The 18,435-nt window shown below is 35.0% G+C and overlaps 2 protein-coding genes across 3 annotated transcripts in view; one reads left to right on the top strand and one right to left on the bottom strand.

The window, feature by feature from the left end:
- The window catches only part of LOC136042612 (E3 ubiquitin-protein ligase TRIM33-like), a 75,732-nt gene that overhangs the window by 37,277 nt on the left and 20,020 nt on the right, over positions 1-18,435 (bottom strand). For both annotated transcript variants that reach the window (XM_065727586.1, XM_065727581.1), the window contains exons 4-6: positions 16,353-16,891; positions 12,207-12,316; positions 9,085-9,263 (exon numbers count right to left, since the gene is read on the bottom strand). In XM_065727586.1, the coding sequence (XP_065583658.1) occupies positions 9,085-9,263; positions 12,207-12,316; positions 16,353-16,891 (828 nt within the window). The remainder of the gene's footprint in view (positions 1-9,084; positions 9,264-12,206; positions 12,317-16,352; positions 16,892-18,435) is intronic.
- LOC136042626 (sodium- and chloride-dependent glycine transporter 2-like) lies at positions 685-2,671 on the top strand. Its single transcript, XM_065727594.1, has one exon. The coding sequence runs from the start codon at positions 755-757 to the stop codon at positions 2,552-2,554; it is 1,800 nt and encodes a 599-aa protein (XP_065583666.1). The 5' UTR covers positions 685-754; the 3' UTR covers positions 2,555-2,671.

Below are 18,435 nucleotides of genomic sequence, written 5' to 3'. Positions count from 1 at the left end.
TGTGGCTACTACTGGCCGTTGTTCGTTTTTTGCTCGGTAGAACCTATCACTGCAATCAAGACGACGATGATTATAATGGTACAGTTTTTATTTTGATTTAAAACCATTTTTGATAGGTGACTCTTATATTATTCGAAATTCACATAAAACAGTTTTTAAAATAAAGTTTTGTTGCTAACACTGGACCAAATAAATAGGCACCATGATGAATCAGCTTAAAACTGAATCAGCGAAATTTATAAATCACATTTTTACATCTCCGGTTACTATTGGCGGCACTTTGTTTTTACAAGTTTGCAGCAGATGCTGCTGCCATAATTAGCAATATATGCTCATTAGAATAATGAAATAACATGACTGTTCGTTCTACGTTTGTTCGTTTTAAATTGTACTTCATCTCCGTTTCATCAGAAAATCTTCGTTAAAAAAAAGAAAAAATAATAATAATAGTTTCACATAAATGGCTCAGTTAAAAATTTAAGCAGCAGGCCGAAAATTTATTATTGGATAAAGAGCGAAGTATCTTCCATTTATTACGTTTCCTTATCAACTCGCCATATCCAAGAAAAATTTTCGTAGGAACTAATGAGAGGGTTGCATTTTGAAAAGATACAAAAATATTTCAGGGTAGGAAAACTCAGAAGTCCCTAAGTTAAATTCATTTTTTTTTTTCATTCTTCTTTCTTAAACGTTTCTTAACTCTCTCACTGATAAGTTGAGTTAGAAAAGAGACTTAAATAAATTTGAATAAGAAATGGTCATTATAGAAAATAACAAGTCGGAGACTGAAATTGTTGATGAAAACAAAGAGAGAGGCAATTGGTCAAATAAAGTTGAATTTATTATGTCATGCATCTCATATGCTGTCGGTCTTGGAACGATTTGGAGGTTCCCGTACCTTTGCTATCGGAATGGAGGTGGTGCTTTTTTGATTCCGTACATAATCATGTATCTACTAGTCGGATTACCGATGTTTTTCATGGAAATTGCTTTTGGACAATATGCCAGTGAAGGACCAATTACAATATGGAAAATTTGTCCTCTCTTCCAAGGTATCGGGTATGCTATGTTTACAATATCATTTTTGGTGGCAATCTACTACAATGTTATTGTTGGCTGGTCGTTTTATTACTTATTTGCCTCTTTCACGAGTGAGTTGCCATGGTCACACTGCAATAATGATTGGAATACTCCAGCTTGTGCCAGATTCAATGGAAAGAATTGCACCGTTCTTGGAGGCCTTCTTAACACAACTGGTCATTGTCTGTTACAAAACGAGAGCTCTCCTGAACTGTGGGATTCTTTGAAAGCTGCAGCCAATGCTTCCAAAATGCCAGCTGATGAATATTTCCACCACAGTGTTCTGGGAATAAGCGACGGAATTGAAGATATCGGTGGAATAAGATGGCAGTTAGCGCTGTGTCTGCTTCTTGGATGGATTATAGTCTTTTTTGCTCTACTCAAAGGAGTAAAAAGTTTTGGTAAGGCTGTGTATTTTACTGCCATCTTCCCATACGTAGTCATATTCATACTGTTGATCAGAGCAGCGACTTTGCCAGGATACGTGGATGGGATCATGTTTTACCTAATCCCCAAGTGGGAGAGGCTAACGGAAGCTAAGGTCTGGGTTGATGCTGCAACGCAGATTTTCTTTGCCCTGTCGCCATGTTTTGGAGGTCTGATCACACTGGCTAGCTATAACAGGTTCCACAACAATTGCTTTAGAGACTCTTTGATTGTGGCAACTGGTAACATTCTCACTGCATTTTTCGCAGGTTTTGTGATATTTGGTATCATGGGATTTATGGCCCATGAGCTTGGAAAACCTGTTGAAAGTGTTGCCACTGAAGGTGCTGGTCTAGCGTTCATTGCTTATCCTGAAGCTGTTTCACGTTTACCTGTTGCTCCTATATGGTCCATCTTGTTCTTTGTCATGCTCCTCACCTTGGGTCTCGGTACTCAATTTACCCTTTTGGAAACTGTTGTCACAGCAATTGTTGATTCCTGGCCCGACAAACTTTGTGAACGAAATCGTAAATGGGTGGTCCTTGGAGCCTCGTGTGTTATGTTTCTCCTTGGTTTGACCATGTGCACCAGGAATGGCATTTATGTACTTCAACTGCTGGATAATCATGCGTCAACTTTTTCTGCTTTGATAGTCGGGTTATGTGAAATCTTTGTCATCCACTACCTGTATGGCGTCGATAGATTTTTGAATGATATTAAGCTTATGTTAAAACGGTATCCTCCTACGTATGGACTCTGGTCTTTCATGTGGAAATATATAACTCCTGTTGTTATAATTGGTCTATTCATTTTTTGCACAATCAACTTTAAACCTTCATCATACGGTGATATCATTTTCCCTGGATTTGTCAACGCTATTGGCTGGGTTATATCTGCAGTTCCGATTTCGCTCATTCCTATCGTTGCAATAATAAAGATTTCTAAGGCTAAAGGTTCTTTGCGTCAAAGAATTGATTGTCTAATTAAGCCGACACCAGACTGGGGTCCTGCTCTTAACAGGATTAGAGCTGAAGCTGATGTAACCTAATATACCCCATATCCTATATACACACTAGTACATAACCCAGTACTTTATAATTGGCGGAGTATTTTATAACTTTATGTACTTTATAACTTTATAATTGGCGGAGGGAAAATCGGTAAAACTGGGCAACCAAACAACAGAATCTGCCATGCTACTACCATGATTAACAATACATGCTCATTAGAGAATGAAGTTACATGGATGTTAGTTTAATTTTTGTCCGTTTTAAATTTCACTTTCATCAGAATTTCTTGATAAAAAAAACAATTTCACATAAAAGGATCAGTTCAGATTTTAAGCAGCAGAAGGGCATTGAATAAGGAGAGACGTTTTTTTCATTTACTATTTTTCCTTTTCCCCTGGCCGTATTCTAGAAAATAGATGGTTGTACGAACTAACGAGAGGGTTAGATTTTGAAAAGATGTCAAAATCTAACAATTTTTATTTTAAATATAATTTTCTGTTATTTACAAAAGCGACTATGTGACAATTTCCTTTAAAATGAGCTATTAAATATATGATGTTATATAGTTCTCTATGATGTTAGATTGCAAAGTTAGCTGCAGAGAAAAAAAAAAGGAAATGAAGATGCTGTCAATACACAATATCTTGGTTGCAGCCATGGTTCTTGTTTTTAAAGCAAACGGATTTTCCTTGTTGTTCAAGCCAAGGGACTGTAATTTCCTTTATTGGAGTTTCGGCCACGGTGCTTTTAATAGTGTACTTTGCGTTTCGATATGAAACTATATTCAGGAGTTCCGGGCTATTACTTACTTGCTATGGGACGTGATCGTCTCTTACTAGGTTGCCACTCCTGCTGCAACCTCAATTCTATTGTATCAGATTAACGACGCTTCTTGACTACTAAGGTCCCTGCGTCGGCCCTGCAGTGCATTGCTGCAGCATGATTCGATCTCTGGATCCCGTACTACCAAGCTAAGGTCTAACCCACTGCGCCACCACAGGACTGCAGCAACCTCTATTCGTTCTTTAATATAACAACTTTTGAAAAAAATACTTGCTTTATTCTTGTCAAAAGAAGTATTTCTAGAGTTTATGTTTATGAGTTTGTGTCGTTGATGGTGTACCAATAGATACAGTCATTGAACCCTCAACTCTCTACAGAATTAATAGGCGACCGCCTTAAACAGGTACTCGGAGTGAAAAACTATGTTTTTCTTGGAGCGTGAGTTAGTTTGTAGACAGCAGTGCAAAAATGAGCACGAATGGCCTAAAAAAAAGTGTATGTTCATTATAAGGTTGTCGTAGCATAGAATGCTCAAAAGGACGATTATCTGAACTATGAGATAAGCACTAATCATCGAAAATCATCGAAAACTTAAGCGTGTGTTGTCATGAAAGCGACAAATTAGATTTATTCGCAATGTAAGTGTTATAACGAGTAAGAGTTATAACTTCGCAATGTAACTGATATGAGCGACTAAAATCTCCAGAGAAGCTAGTGCTCAAGTATAATGCAAGCCTAAAACTAATTGTTGACAACGACTGTTTTAAACTATATATCTATGTGCTCGAAGTGTGATCTATGCAAAGATAGTGCAATAGCAGGCAATGAAATAACAAGTCAAATTCAAAGAACATTAGCATATAATATTTTCAAACGAATATAAAGAAAAATTGATGAGACTAAATTAAATAAAGTTGCTGGAAAGGAGGATAATAAAGGAAAGTCAACATACTTCGTGTTTTGCTATGGTACCCACGAAGAGTATCGACTTCTTGAGTCAAATCTATCGACGTACCATACAAATACTAATGTAAATCGTAGTTAAGCTGTAAAGAAAGCATTCGCCGAACTTTCTAGTTCACCAGATGTCTACAAGTCTAAGTTTTTGAACGAGTCTAAGTCAAAAACTTACCAGGGAATAAATACCGGAGCCCAAAAACCGCCTACTGCAGCAATGTCTGTAGCTACTTCAGATTTACAAGACAGAATCGCGGCAACTGAATCTGAGTTAGAGAGAGCAAAAAATGAACTAATGGAGAGCATAAACTCAAAAGTTGTGGAAAGGCTAAAGGACAAAAATACGATGAAGGAATCGGTAGATAGTATTGTTACGCAAATCCATGATGCGATACCGGTTGAATACAATCCGAAATTTTTGAAAATTGAGAACTCACTAAAGATATTAAGAAACCAGATAGAAAATCTAGAAGAACGAATTAAAAAATTGGAGGAAAAACTAGATGATTTTGACAAGGATTTGTTACTGGATAGCTTGTTATTTTATGGATTAAGGCAGCAGCCTAACTTCGACCTCTAAACCACCATGATTCGCCTTTTATCTGACAAGGTTAACCTACCCAGCGTAACAACTTCTGATATGGCGGCCGTTTACAGAATCGGAATGAGCAACCAATCTGAAAGCTTGATAAACAAATTTGCTCCAGTCATACTGAAGTTTACTGATAAAGAAATGGCTCGGAAAGTCTATAAAGCAAAAGCATAATTGGCGGGTAGTGGTATATTTATGGCGAAGCACTTACAAGAAGGAAACGTGATTTACTCACGTAAATCACGTGGAATAAAAAATAATAAAAACGACTAAAAGAAGAGAAAAAACTAAGAAAGAAAAAAACGAAAAAAAGAAAAACCTAAAAAGAAAAACTTAAAAAAATAAAAAAAAGGTAAAAAACTAAAAATAAAAAAGCTAAAAAACTAAAAAAGCTAAAAAACTAAAAAAGAAAAAAAAGAAAAGTATAAAAAAGAAAAAGACTAAAAAAGAAAAAAACTAAAAAAGAAAAAAAAAAAGAAAAAACAAAAAATTAAAAAAAAACTAAAAAAGAAAACTAAAAAATGAAGAAACTAAAAAAAAAGAAAAACCAACAAAGGAGAAAAACTAAAAAAAAGAAGAAAAAGAAAACTAAAAAGGAGGAAAAAAACTTTAAAAGGTAAAAAACTAAAAAACTAAAAAGAAAAAAGGATAAAAAAAATAAATAAAAAAAGAAAAAAAGAAGAAGAAACTAAGAAAGAACACAAATTAAAAAAGAAGAAACCAAAAAAAAAACTAAAATAAAAGAAAGAGTAAAAAACATCAAAAATCTAAAAAAAGAAAAAAAAGAACAACTAAAAGACTAAAAAATTAAAAAACTAAAAAAAAGAAAATAAATAAAAAGAAAAAAACTAAAAAAGGAAAAAATAAAAAATAAAAAAATAAAAAAGACTAAAAAATAAAAAAAAGAAAGAAAAAATAAAAACTAAAAAAAAATTAAAAAGAAAATAAAAAAGAAACAAAATAAAAAATGAAAAAAAAATTTGAATAAGTATTCGAAAAAATTGAAGCTCTTTCAATTTTATCAAATTGTTTAAAATGTAAAAAATTGGTAATTGCACAAATATTTCAATATATTTTGACAATGGATTAAAGTAATTCGAAAACCTTAAAACAGATTAAAACAGACGCACCACTTCGCGGAATTTCTTCTTCTGAAGCTGAATCTTTTTCTATAATTTTGATCGCTTGATTTAGCTCCTTCTACGTTTGCTGGTCAATACTATAGAAAATTCCAGATTTAATCACCACTAAAAATGATCCAATCTGAAGTGTTAGTCAAGGCCAGACATTTTAAAAAAGGTTTTGAAACTAAGCTAAAAATTAATACTAAAAATGGCAGAGCAGGAAAAAAATTTGAAACAATTTCCTTTAAAAAGGGGCATTTGAACGGATCTCCATTATATTCGAGTGTCCGCTAGCCGAGGAGAAAAAAAAATGTTTTCAACACGGAATATCGTGATTGCAACCACTTTCCTTGTTTTTCGAGCCAAAAGATCTTCATTGTTGTTCAAGCCAAGGGACTACGGGTTTCCTTTATAGTTCTTGGACAAGGCGGTTCTAATGGTGTATATTGTGTTTCGACCTGACACCCTTCTAGGGAATTTTGGACTATTGTTTTTGTTACTAGTAAGAGGTATTCACCTCTTACTAGGTCGCAGCTACCACTGGAACAACGATTAAGCAACTTAACAGAACCATCGACTGTAATTTTCGTGTAGTAACATATGACACTTGATTTGACATCACAGTCAATGCTTGTCAAAATAAATGAGAAAAAAGTCCAGTTACTACCGAGCAACATAAAATGTAACACTAGGTGATTTCAACACTAGTAGAGGAAAGACGTTGGAAACTGTTTACAGTTTCAAGAACAGTTGCTGAAGCTACTAGAGTAATGCAGTGGATTAGAGAATATATAAATAGCCGAGATTATCAGCTAGTTACGAAAACCAGCGCAATACATCCAAAATACAGACAAGTTTTTTTTTACAACAAAAAGTCCATAATCTACACCTAAGCTGGAAATATTCCAAAACTATCAGACACGGAAATATTGGAGCAATTCAATAATTGTAACCAAGCAAAACCACTAGAAAAAAATTGTAAATGGTACTATTATGACCCTGAGAAAATTTATCTTATTTTGGAAATAGCTTAAAATAGCACATTTATAACTTTAAAATCGTTTTAAAATAGTTATGATAAAAGAAAATAGTAACAAAGGAACGATGATAACAGCCAGGTATATTTTTATCTTTTTTACTTCTGCTGGGCTTGCCATTTTATATAGACGAAAAGTCAATAGGTTTGTTCACTATTGTAGCAAAGATAGACCCTCGACGGATACTGTGCTTGTCCACTAGAGAATGGATACTGTGCTTGTTCAATTGAGAGAACTTGAATGAGAAAAATTAAAGAAATTAGTTTTAACATGGAGTTCGTAATTTTGGTTTCTGATTGTAAGTTTTTCAAAGTAAATTCCAGTTAAAAAAAATTGTCTTAATATACTTGAAGAACACGATTTGCTTAGGCGTCCTAGGTAAATTCCACCACGCTGTAAAAGTGATTAAAGTTGTTTTCTATAGCCTTTTTTGTACTTTTTTTTAAATAAGTGATTACTTTTGGGTGTGGTTCATGCAGCTTTTTGTACGGAGTTGCACCATTGACAGGAACATGAATTGAGTACAAACGTTGATTATCATTAATTGTAACTCATTATATGCTATTATTTTCATTCTAAAATTATTATTTTACACCTTGCTCTTGATAAGCAAAACACAAACAATTTATTTTTGAATGTATACTACATTTTGGATATATACTAAAAATCGACCATTAATTTCCTTTTTTTTTGTATCTTTAATATTGGAGCATAAAACACTAACAAATATTCATTTACTACCCCATATAACTGTCTTCTGAAACGCATCCATTGTCATGAAAGTGAAGGTATTGCGACAATGTTTGTAACAAGGCAAAGTGCTCGTTACAGACAAGTGTATCTTTTTACCATCACTTTCTCACTCCTCTTTCATCACTTCCTCACACAGTTCACACAGTTATCCTGTGTCCTTCACAGTTATCCCTTCCTCACACAGTTATCTTTTTCATCACTTCCTCACACAGTTCATCACAAGTTTCATCACTTTCCTCGTAGCCCTGCAGAATGCGCATAAAAAACGTCAGCAAAAATTTCATTTTATTTTAAACATTAGTTTTTATTAATGAAGAGACGTTGATACAGCATTTCTTTTCAAATTAACCCTTGAACAGCTCTCTTATGTCTTTCCAATGCCCCGCTAGAGAATGAAATTAACACGGTTTGAAAACGACCAACTTTAACTGTAACGGTGAATTGAATTGTCATTCGTTTATATTGATACATATAATCATTGCAACAAACTTCATCATATAGTTTTGCTAAAACGTCATTTATGGTTGTAACCTACGATTATGTCTTTCATTATCGTGTTTATGAACATGCAGTTTTTAACTAAAACTTTACCTTATTTCTAACATTGTTTTGGTTCTTATAAAAGCAAGCAGACATAGGAATTTTCTTTCAAATGAGCCTTTAAACAGCTCTCTCTGATGTTCCAGTGTTATGCTAGCATTCAAGAAGGCAAACAAGTGTAAGTGGTTCCTTCTTACTAAGTTGCAACTGTAGCTGCAACCCTAATGACCATTTGATGGCTTTAAAGGAGGGCTGAAATGTCAAAACATTTTTCGGGAGGATTCGTTAGAAAATACTGCTCCTGTCAAATCTCCTCAAATTTTCAACGGCAGTCACAAATAGTCTACTACACAGCTTTGTCGTCTAAGATGCATTTTGGCTGGTTGACGGATAAGCACACTTAGAAACCAAAGTTTCAAAACGTCGTGCAAAATATAAAAGAAACAGTAGGTCACCTGTGGTATAGTCCTTCTGTTTCATTTATAATTGAGTTGGAATAGTTTCATTCTCTACTATTAAACTACACTTGTGTGTTTTTATTACTATCTTGATAATTTAAATGCTTTTTTTTTGTCTTTTTGTTAAGTTATGCACCGTCGTTTTTATGTTTTAGTTTTTTTTTCTGTAAAAAGGTGCCCAAATAAATTAAATTAAAAATTAGGAAAGAAGTCGTACACCATTCGAGATTTCAGGGGAGAGGAGAATGGTAGGCTGTAGTCACCCCCGAGACCTCCCCCTCGCACACTTACACCAGGCACAACACTACAAAAAATGAAACTTACATGGTCAGGAAATAGAGGCCGAGAAGACGGGTTGAGAGAGGTTCTGAAATTCAAAACTCCATGACCTCGAACTGGAGTTGAACTAGCCGAAATTTCGCTAACTGGTTCACCTTCAAATAGATCTTCAGCAGTCGAAGAATTGCAGGATGACGATTCAATTTTCCCAACAGCATTAATATCTACAAAAATATTAAAACTTGTTATTTCACTGGATATATAGATTTTAAAACGATATTCTTGGAGAGGAAGGAATAATTCTAGACCAACTACATTGAAATTCATTCTCACTTTTCACCACATTTAGCAGAAATCTAACAGCAATTCAGGTAAATGTCCTGATTACAAACATGGATGGTCCCTTCTGTAAAGACAGGCCCTACTAGGACACTCCCACAGACAAGACTAGGACCCTTACCTTTACTTCTCATAAAGCTTGATTGAGATCCGACTGCCCCTTCAGGCAGATGTACAAAAGGATAGAATTAAAACACCCTTTTTCCCTTCAGAAGTAGGTTCGAGTTACAACCCCGAAAAAGACAAAGTTGAAATTAGGTTTCTCCATATGACAGCTTTTGTTGAATTCCACTCATTCCAGTACATGTCTTGATTACATGGGTTTACCCCTCCATCCAATTTTCCAGATCTAAGGATTAGCTGAGACTTGAAAAAAAAAAGTTATTTCCCACCAAGTTTGAGTAAAATCCGACAAGTTGTTCCGGTATAATGTCATGATGTATACATTGCTGCAGCGTTACCTAGCATCTTACTATGGTAAGACGAAAAAAAAAACCTCCAGTGACCCTTCAAAGCTAGCACCAAAAATGGCATTTCCTTACGCCCTATTTATTCAACATTGGCATCGACTTCCAAAATATTATGATACGGAGAAGGGGCTGAAATAAGGTTTAAAAGGCTTCAGATCCCTAGTTTACTATATAAGAAGAATAGTGACCTTGACTGAAGTCTATTCCTTCTACAACGAAAACAACAATAAATCTATAAAATTCAGAGGGTCTGTAAGTATCTTTGGGTTGTAAAAAACCTTCTTTGGCCTTGGAGCAGGACGAGGCATTTTCCCACCTCACCTGGCATCAGAAATTCAGAAGTTTCAGGGGACTTTGTTTGACCGCAAGTTCTCTGGACCAACGATATAATTACGTAATGACCATTAAGGGAATGTAATTGCTAAGTGTCCGCAACACCTAGCCAGTCGTGCGAGGTTAACGGTGACAAAAACCAATATTTTTCCGGAATGTTGGACAAATATTTCCAATATTCCTTTTTTTTCGCAGAAATTTTGAAAATTGAAAAGACGTGGCTAAAATTTATTGGATAAATTTAAAGTTTTCTGGTATAACCAATAACACTTTAAGACCTTCATAAAATTTTCTTCATTTGATAAAATTACTGGTTCAATCAAAACTCCGTACTTTTTTTTTCTTCTGTCAAGGTGCAATGTATTCGTACAGACAAACCTGCTGATTTGAAAATGTCAACTTTTCAAATTTGACAAGAGACACAAATCAAATTATCGATTGTTCATAACTAAGTCTTCAAGAGAAGTCACTAATTGAAGCTTCGTCCTCTGAGCAATTTACCGACAAGAGACAGATATTGAAAATCGAGCAATAAGTTTGTAGGTACCATATCCCCATAAAAGATATTGAGAAAAGACCACATTCATTCCCCAATCTGCGCTTGGATAGCAAAGTTTTTTTTTTACCTTTTTTTCATAGGACAGACGCAGAAAAATATTGTTCTTATTTTGTGATAAAGTGAATCGAGAGAGTCTAACTTTCCAACAGGTTTTCGTCTTCAATAAGGTTTTCTTAGTCATGTCGAAACATGACTTTAAAGGGATTGAAAAACCCCATCAGTGACTTTTCTAAGCTGCAGTCGGACAAAAAAGAAGATTTTTAGTCTTTTTTTGGGCTACATTTGGCCCAACACTTTTTTGCACTAGGTTCCCCATGTCCCACTGACTTACTTTGGTAAATTACAAAGCTGAACAATGTTGAGAAGTTTTACGACCCTTTTTCCGACCCCCCCACCCGGCCCGAAAAAAAATATAGTGCATTTTGTCCAGAAAATGATTCTTGAACGTTTTAGGGTCTTTTTCGAACCCCGTTAAGGAAGAGAAAAGGCATATACCCAAACTAAAATGTCTGTTGCATAATGGGGTCCATTTTGCCCAGAATTTACGATTTTATGTTTCAATATGTTCAGAAAAAGTATTCCCAGATATAGGGATTATACCAATCGAATATTTAGATGATGTTTAGAGGCCAAAATATATTTTTGAACAACTTAATATGCTTCCTCCAATCTATTTTTTATTATCGTCCCGTTAATCCAGAAACTGACATATGTAAATTTCAAACCATTCGAAAAATAAAAATGTTATTTTTTTGCCCTTGACCAATATATTTTCTTTTGTGCATTGGGATTCTCTTGGCCCAAGGACTTAAAGATACAAGCCGCCGTGCAAAAGTGGGGTAGCAAAGTAGCAAAAGTGGGGTAGCAAAGTAGCAATGCTGCTTGCAGTTTTCAAATTAGTTGGCATATTTTGTCTGAAAATACGATTTTTACATATAAAAATACTTTTTTACTCAAAGAAAAGCTGCCATAACACAAGTTGTGCAATTAAAGCTTCAGCAGCTTCTGGAATCCTGTCTAATTCTGCTACTGGCAGCTTGGGAACTTTTTTCATACCTGAATACAAGTTTCGAGCTGCTCGAAAAAAAATGTTGCCCCATTCCAGGTCCCATTATCAGGGGAGGGGACATACCAAAAACTAATTTTTATGAATTTTTTTCTAAAGATATTAGTAGAATTTCATTCAAGCATTTTATTTTATATTTACAAGACAAGAAATATGTAAAAAGAATTGAACTTTCGGTAAAAAAAAAAATCTGAAAGGAAGAAGCTTTGTTTTCACTTAAACTTGTTTGAAGAAAGGTTTTACTAGACACTTTGTAACGGTAAAACTATTTGTTTGTAATAGTCTAGAGTTCTAAGTAGTTTAATAATTTCGCTTTTATCCTTCTTATTTCATATTTGATAAGAAATGTAGTGTTTTGTGTATCGGTAAAATTAAAGGATTTAAAAATGAGAGACCATACCTTCCAAAAACTGCTCAAGATTTTTTGGCACAACTTTGACTTCCGGTACTGAGTCAGAAGGCTCTTCTACTCGCATTACCTTCAATTCAGAAAACTGATTTTCAAGGAATCTACAAATAAACAAATGAAATCAAAAGCACGAACTGTATAAATTGCCTTGATGTTTACGATGTATTGTCTTAAGGATTTATCTTACCCTGGTATGATAACGTGACCCCAAGCCCAAAAAACACGAAAAAATAAATAGAAATATAAAACTTATGGGGCATTCCAAGTCACACATGAGATTCCTGTATCCTATAGAACATTTTAACCATAATTATTTTTCGGGAACTATCAATAAGCATGATTTTAATGACTACTTTATTTATCAAACACTTTAGTTGACTAGTTTCAATACCAAACAATTAACAGCAACAAACTGTAAGTAAGAATTGATTGTTACAATAACAATAAAAACTCTAAAAATGACGTTTTGACAACAGTACATACATCAAATTAATATACTTTTATAATGATTCTAATTATGTAAAATTCATTAAGTTAAAAATTACCGACTAAAGGGTCTAACCTGAGGAATATTACTTAATTTCCCGAAAAGGAGTAAAAAACACACAAAAAAGAAACTGGTCTATATTAAAATTACACCGCCAAATTCAGCATATAACAGAGCCCGATTTCATAGGTTTCAAAACCCCTTATCTACAAAATTCCTGATTTTTTTTTAGAAGAATGATCACAGATGCACATCTATATTTCTTTCCCCTTGGGTTCATTGTATCAAATCAGTGGTCCTAAATCTCAGGCGTTGGTGCCTGAAACCTCAAATAGAAAGTAGGGACTGGGTGGGTAGAATTTGCTACGAAAAGATTTGTTCGAAGTTTCCTTTGAAAACCATGGGAATTATACACCTAAAATTAATTTTTGATATGGGTAAAATCATAATAAAAATTTGACGACAGTTAATCGAAATAAAAATCTATGTGAAAACCCTAAAATCATTATCTACAAAATATGACATTTCCTATTTTTCTAGAGTAATGCAAAAGTGGCAGGTTTTTACCAGGGGTGATTCTACCGAACCATTTGTTCTTGGTTATTACAAAAGGGTTCATCTGAATGAAAATTTAGATCTAGTGCCCTTTTTAAGTGACTAAAGAGACTATACCACAGAAAATGTCAGCTTCTTTCATTTTGGCTTGCGAAACTTCATTTCAGCCAAAAAAGGGTCGAAATATTATCAAAACAAGAGCTAAGAGTATGGCACCTATGACGAGATCGGAAGAGCCAAGAGCTCATATGGTATGAGCTCTAGCAAATTTACAAGAATCAAAAAACTGATTTAAAACGAAATCAGAGGCATAATACCGGTCAGGATTTAAAATATGAGCTCTGAGACACGAGGTCCATCTAAATATCAAATTCTTTAAGATCCGATCACCAATTCGTAAGATAAAAATACTTATTTTTCTAATTTTTCCTCTCCCTTCAGCCCCCCAGATGGTCGAACCAGGGAAAACAACTTTATCAAGTCAATTTGCTCAGGTCCCTGACACACCTATCGATTATCGTCCTAGAACGTCCAGAAGCACCGAACTTGCCAAAGCACTGGAGCCCCCTAACTCCCCCAAAGAGAGCGGATCCAGTCAGGTTACGTCAATCACGTATCTACGACATTTGCTGATTCTATCCACCAAGTTTCATCCCGATCTCTCCACTCTAAGCCTTTTCCATGATTTCCGCTTTCTCTACTGTTTCCCCCTTCAACTCCCTCAATGTAACCAAATCTGGTCAGGATTTAAAATTACAGCTCTGAGACATGAATTCCTTCTAAATATCAAATTTCTAAAAGATCTGGTCACCCGTTCATAAGGTAAAAATATCTCTATTTTTCTAATTTTTCCGAACTAACATCCCCCCAACTCCTCCAAAGAGAGCAGATTCGGTCCGGTTATGTCAATCCCGTATCTAGGACTTGTGCTTTTTAATCCCATCAAGTTTCATCCTGATCTCTCTGCTCTAAGCGTTTTCCTAGATTTCCAGCCCCATCCCCCCCAACTCCCCCAAAGATCCAATCACTCGTTCATAGGTTAAAAATATCTCATTTCTTCTAATTTTCCGAATTACCCCCTCCCCCCAACTCCCCCAAAGAGGGCGGATCCGTTCTGGTTATGTCAATCAAGTATCTAGGACTTGTGCCTATTTTTCGCACCAAGTTTCATCCCGATCCCTCCACATTAAGTGTTTTCCAAGATTTCAGGTTTCCCCCTCCAACTCCCCCCAATGTCACCGGATCCGGTCGGGATTTAAAATAAGAGCTCTGATACACGATATTCTTCTAAATATCAAATTTAGTAACACCCGATCACCCATTCGTAAGTTAAAAATTCCTAATGTTTTCCAATTTTTCTAAACTAACGATCCCCCCACAGCCCCCCAGATGGTCGAATTGGGGAAACGACTATTTTTTAAAATTTAATCTGGTCCGGTTACTGATACACCTGCCAAATTTCATTGTCCTAACCTATCAGGAAGTGCCCAAACTAGCAAAAACCAGGACAGACCGACAGAAATTGCGATCGCTATACGTCACTTGGTAAATACCAAGTGCCATAAAAAGTTTCTGAAACCTACTGAAAGAGCATTTAAAGCCTCTTATAGGTCTAAAAACAAATTATTGGGTACATGGCTGTGGACACGACAACTATTGAAACGTGGTTGCGTGTCTATAAGTTAGAACTAAGTTGTAAAAAGTAAACATTTATTATATTTGCTCAGTCTACAAATTATTATCCTTGGTTAAAGAAGTTAATAAATGGCAATGAAGTTTTAACTCGTACAAATTCGGAGAAAATAATTAGGGATTTTTTTAGATGAAGTTTTGCGTTCATCTGAGCATATTGTTGTATTCGTTCAAAAATGGCACCATCTAAATTGCCACTAGGTACATTTTATGGGCTAGTAGAGTGAAAAACAGCTATCAGATATGGCTACCGTTCTTCATCCATAAAACATGGCCTAGCTATCTTAATTTTTCTATCATTACTTTCTATATAATCTTTCTTTCAACATAATAAGGATAAAGATCCTCCAGAGCCATTGCTGGCGCATAGGGCGTCGAATCGACGTTTCAGTTGCTGGGTGTTTTTTTACAGGGACAAGCAGCAAGCTTGTCGCCCAAAAGCAACCTTGCTTTTTTGGCTACTGATCTCATAGGTCTATTTGTGACACGTCCTGTGTTAATATCTATTGGTTTTATATAATACTTCGTAAGGTCATTTTTAATTAAATTTGTGTATAGAGCATTTAGTGAATATTCTCCCAAGTCCCTATTTAAGGAAGTATCATTATTAATCTTAAGTATGATTTCAATTGCTTCTCGAACTACTTGCTTTATGCCTAGATCATTGCTAATATGGGCGGATTCTTCAAAAAGTATTTTGTGGCTTGGATTTTCAAAAACATGGCTGCTTAAAGCAGACTTAAAAGAAACAGAAGCAATATTAGAATTTAGAGCTTTGGTAATACCATCTTTATGCTGTTGCAGACTTTTCTCGAAATTCTGGTAAGTTCTCCCTATATAGAATTTGACACAGTCATATGGTATTTGATAGATACCTCTTTGGCGAGTAGCTGGAGTTTAATCTTTACCAAAATTTAGGAGATTATGATTTTCAAATTATTGGTAAATACAACTTACGGATTATTTTGTGTGCATACTTTTTTAAGATCCCTAGTGATTTTTGGGATATGTGGGAAGTAAATAATGTTTTGGGGCTTATCGGGATTATCACATGGTAAATTATCGTTGATTTTGCGAGACTGTCTTGAGAAATCCCCTATTCCTCTTCTTGTTTTTGATGTTTGTGATAGAAAAGCAGTCTTGTCTCCGTCGCTATTTATGTCAAGTCCATATTTCAAAGGAAAAATCGACCTTAAAAGATCTAGTGTTTGCTCAATTGTATAATTGTAAAAAAACAAAAGTCCTTCAGTCTAGAAACCCAATTACAACAAATACATTATAGTAAGGATGAAAAAACAGTCATATTCTATACGGGGAAAAACCCAAAGATGTAAATACTAGTGCCAGAGTTTAACCGCCCAGATACAATGGTATTAATAAGTCAAAAAACAACAAGGACTCACTGTTTAGAGTAAAGAGCAGTCCGATATGATGCATCCAGAACTAACTCTCCAAAGGTAACTCCATTTTTTACAGACTTATTAACAGCAAGAAGAGTTTCTCTCTTCTCCTCATACAGCTTGATATTTTCTTCACGCCAAGAATTTAAGTTATCCAAAATATCCCTGCATCGACTCTTAGAAGCCTCAATAAGCTTTTCCTCAAAGGCTTTACAGTCTTTTTCGGCTGCAATAACTGATTCTCCTAAAGCTTTCACGTGAGATTCTAGCTTCTGTATGCAGTTTTTGATAAATGTTTCTTTTTCGGCCATTGATTGCAGGTCCAATTTCAGTTGCTCTTTACCAGCACTATGTACAGTTTCAGCTGATTTGTGACAATGATCTTTGTGTTCTGCAAACATACAACTAGCACAAAAAACGTCTTTACAGACCTCACAAAATATATCTAGTCCTTGGTTATTGTGTTTACTGCATACAGTTTGAAACGACGGAGGGGCTATTTCTGCGTTCATTAACGTATGCAATCCCTCAGATAAGTGAGCCTATAAAAAAAGAATACTGTAAACACAATCATGTTATTTATGTCATATCGCTTAAGAAGAAACGCTGACTCAATGATATTTTAGACAAACAAAGCATAAGAAGTTTTGCATTTTTGAATGTTCCATATATTAAGACCAAATTAAAATGGAAGAAATTTAATTTAAAAAAAAGTAGCATTCCATGGAGACCATCAGGAACATACAGAGAGGGATGCCTCCTTGTTTACTTCAAGAAAAAAAATCAATAAAAATGTATCAAAAGAGGAAGATGGGAATGCCCCATTTTCAATTCTTAATTAAATTGTTTATGAGAAGGGGAATCAAATTATAAGGGGAAACAGTATCGTCAATGGGGAGGGAGTTCCCCCCCTGAATTTTAAAAAAACATCTTTCGGGGAACATTCCAAGTGAAAAATACCTTTTATAGGCATTTTCTTTGAAAAAACGACAAATTTAATCCCCCCATGCGTTTTGAAATTTCATTTTGCCACTCCACCCAACGCCACTGAGGGATAATTCTTTATAGCTACTAGAAATGCAAGTCTCCCAGGGGACTAGCAAGAGCTACTGCGAATATGTGGTTTCACTATGAAGTTTGATTGAAAAGATAATGAAATTGTGTGTCTCAAAAATCTTAATTGCCATAATTTTCACTTCAGAGAGAATAAGGTCCAATGTGTTGGATCTGTTCAGCTCCATTGTTGAGGTGGCGATTAAAACAAATTATACAAAATATAAAAAAGAGGGTTATGACTGCGTTTACAGCCAAGTGACACGCCTTCCGTCTAGGAGAGCAATGTAATTTAAGCCCAAAGGTTTTCAGCAGGATTTTCAACCCAAGCGAGTAACACCAGAGGGAACTTCCAAAGCTGCCAAAATGCTCAAATGATATTTTCTTTAGTCTTCCAAGCAATTAGCCTATGCTAGGAAATTTTCAGGGACTGCCCTTTCCTGAAGTTAAAAAAAATTCTGATCTGTTTACTGGAAAAATAATACTTTCTGATGATGCAGGTTTTATTGACACTGAATATCTCTATCCCTGGCACAAAACAGGAGAACTTAAATGGTTTTTATAAAGATTGCTGGGTAAGAAGGTGTCGCCTTTTAGTTTTTCGTCATTTATTCAGATCTTTTACCAAGCACTACAAGTTATGGTAGAACCACCCAATAAATTCTCAATAATTTGACCCCACAAACTAAAAACGTTTCTAATGGAAGAGATAGAATGATCCTTTGGAGTATTGAATCCCCTTAATGTTTGACCTTTTATACACAAAAAGCGTTTACAGTATAACTATGTTTTATTTATATACTTCGCTTATTCCATTTGGCTGTACTGACGAAATTAGGGCACTGACCATAAAGCTTTATAATCTTGAGACAATTAAAAGACCCTTTTTTTTAACATGGCAGCTTTCAGATAAGATGGGCCTAGGCAGGAGATATATGCATTTATTTTCTTGTCCTAGGTATTTTAGGCTTCTGATAAAGTGAAAAAGACAATCGAGCCTTCCAAGGGAGGGAGGTGAGAAGAAAAATTTTAC

This window comes from Artemia franciscana, chromosome 2 (genome assembly GCF_032884065.1).
Source record: "Artemia franciscana chromosome 2, ASM3288406v1, whole genome shotgun sequence".
In the NCBI taxonomy this organism is placed as follows: domain Eukaryota; kingdom Metazoa; phylum Arthropoda; class Branchiopoda; order Anostraca; family Artemiidae; genus Artemia; species Artemia franciscana.
Note: the sequence above shows the minus strand (reverse complement) of the source record. Positions and strands in the feature narration are given on the sequence as shown.

Coding starts and splice junctions, on each gene's coding strand:
- LOC136042626 (XM_065727594.1), top strand. CDS start 755: ATGGTCATTATAGAAAATAACAAGTCGGAGACTGAAATTGTTGATGAA.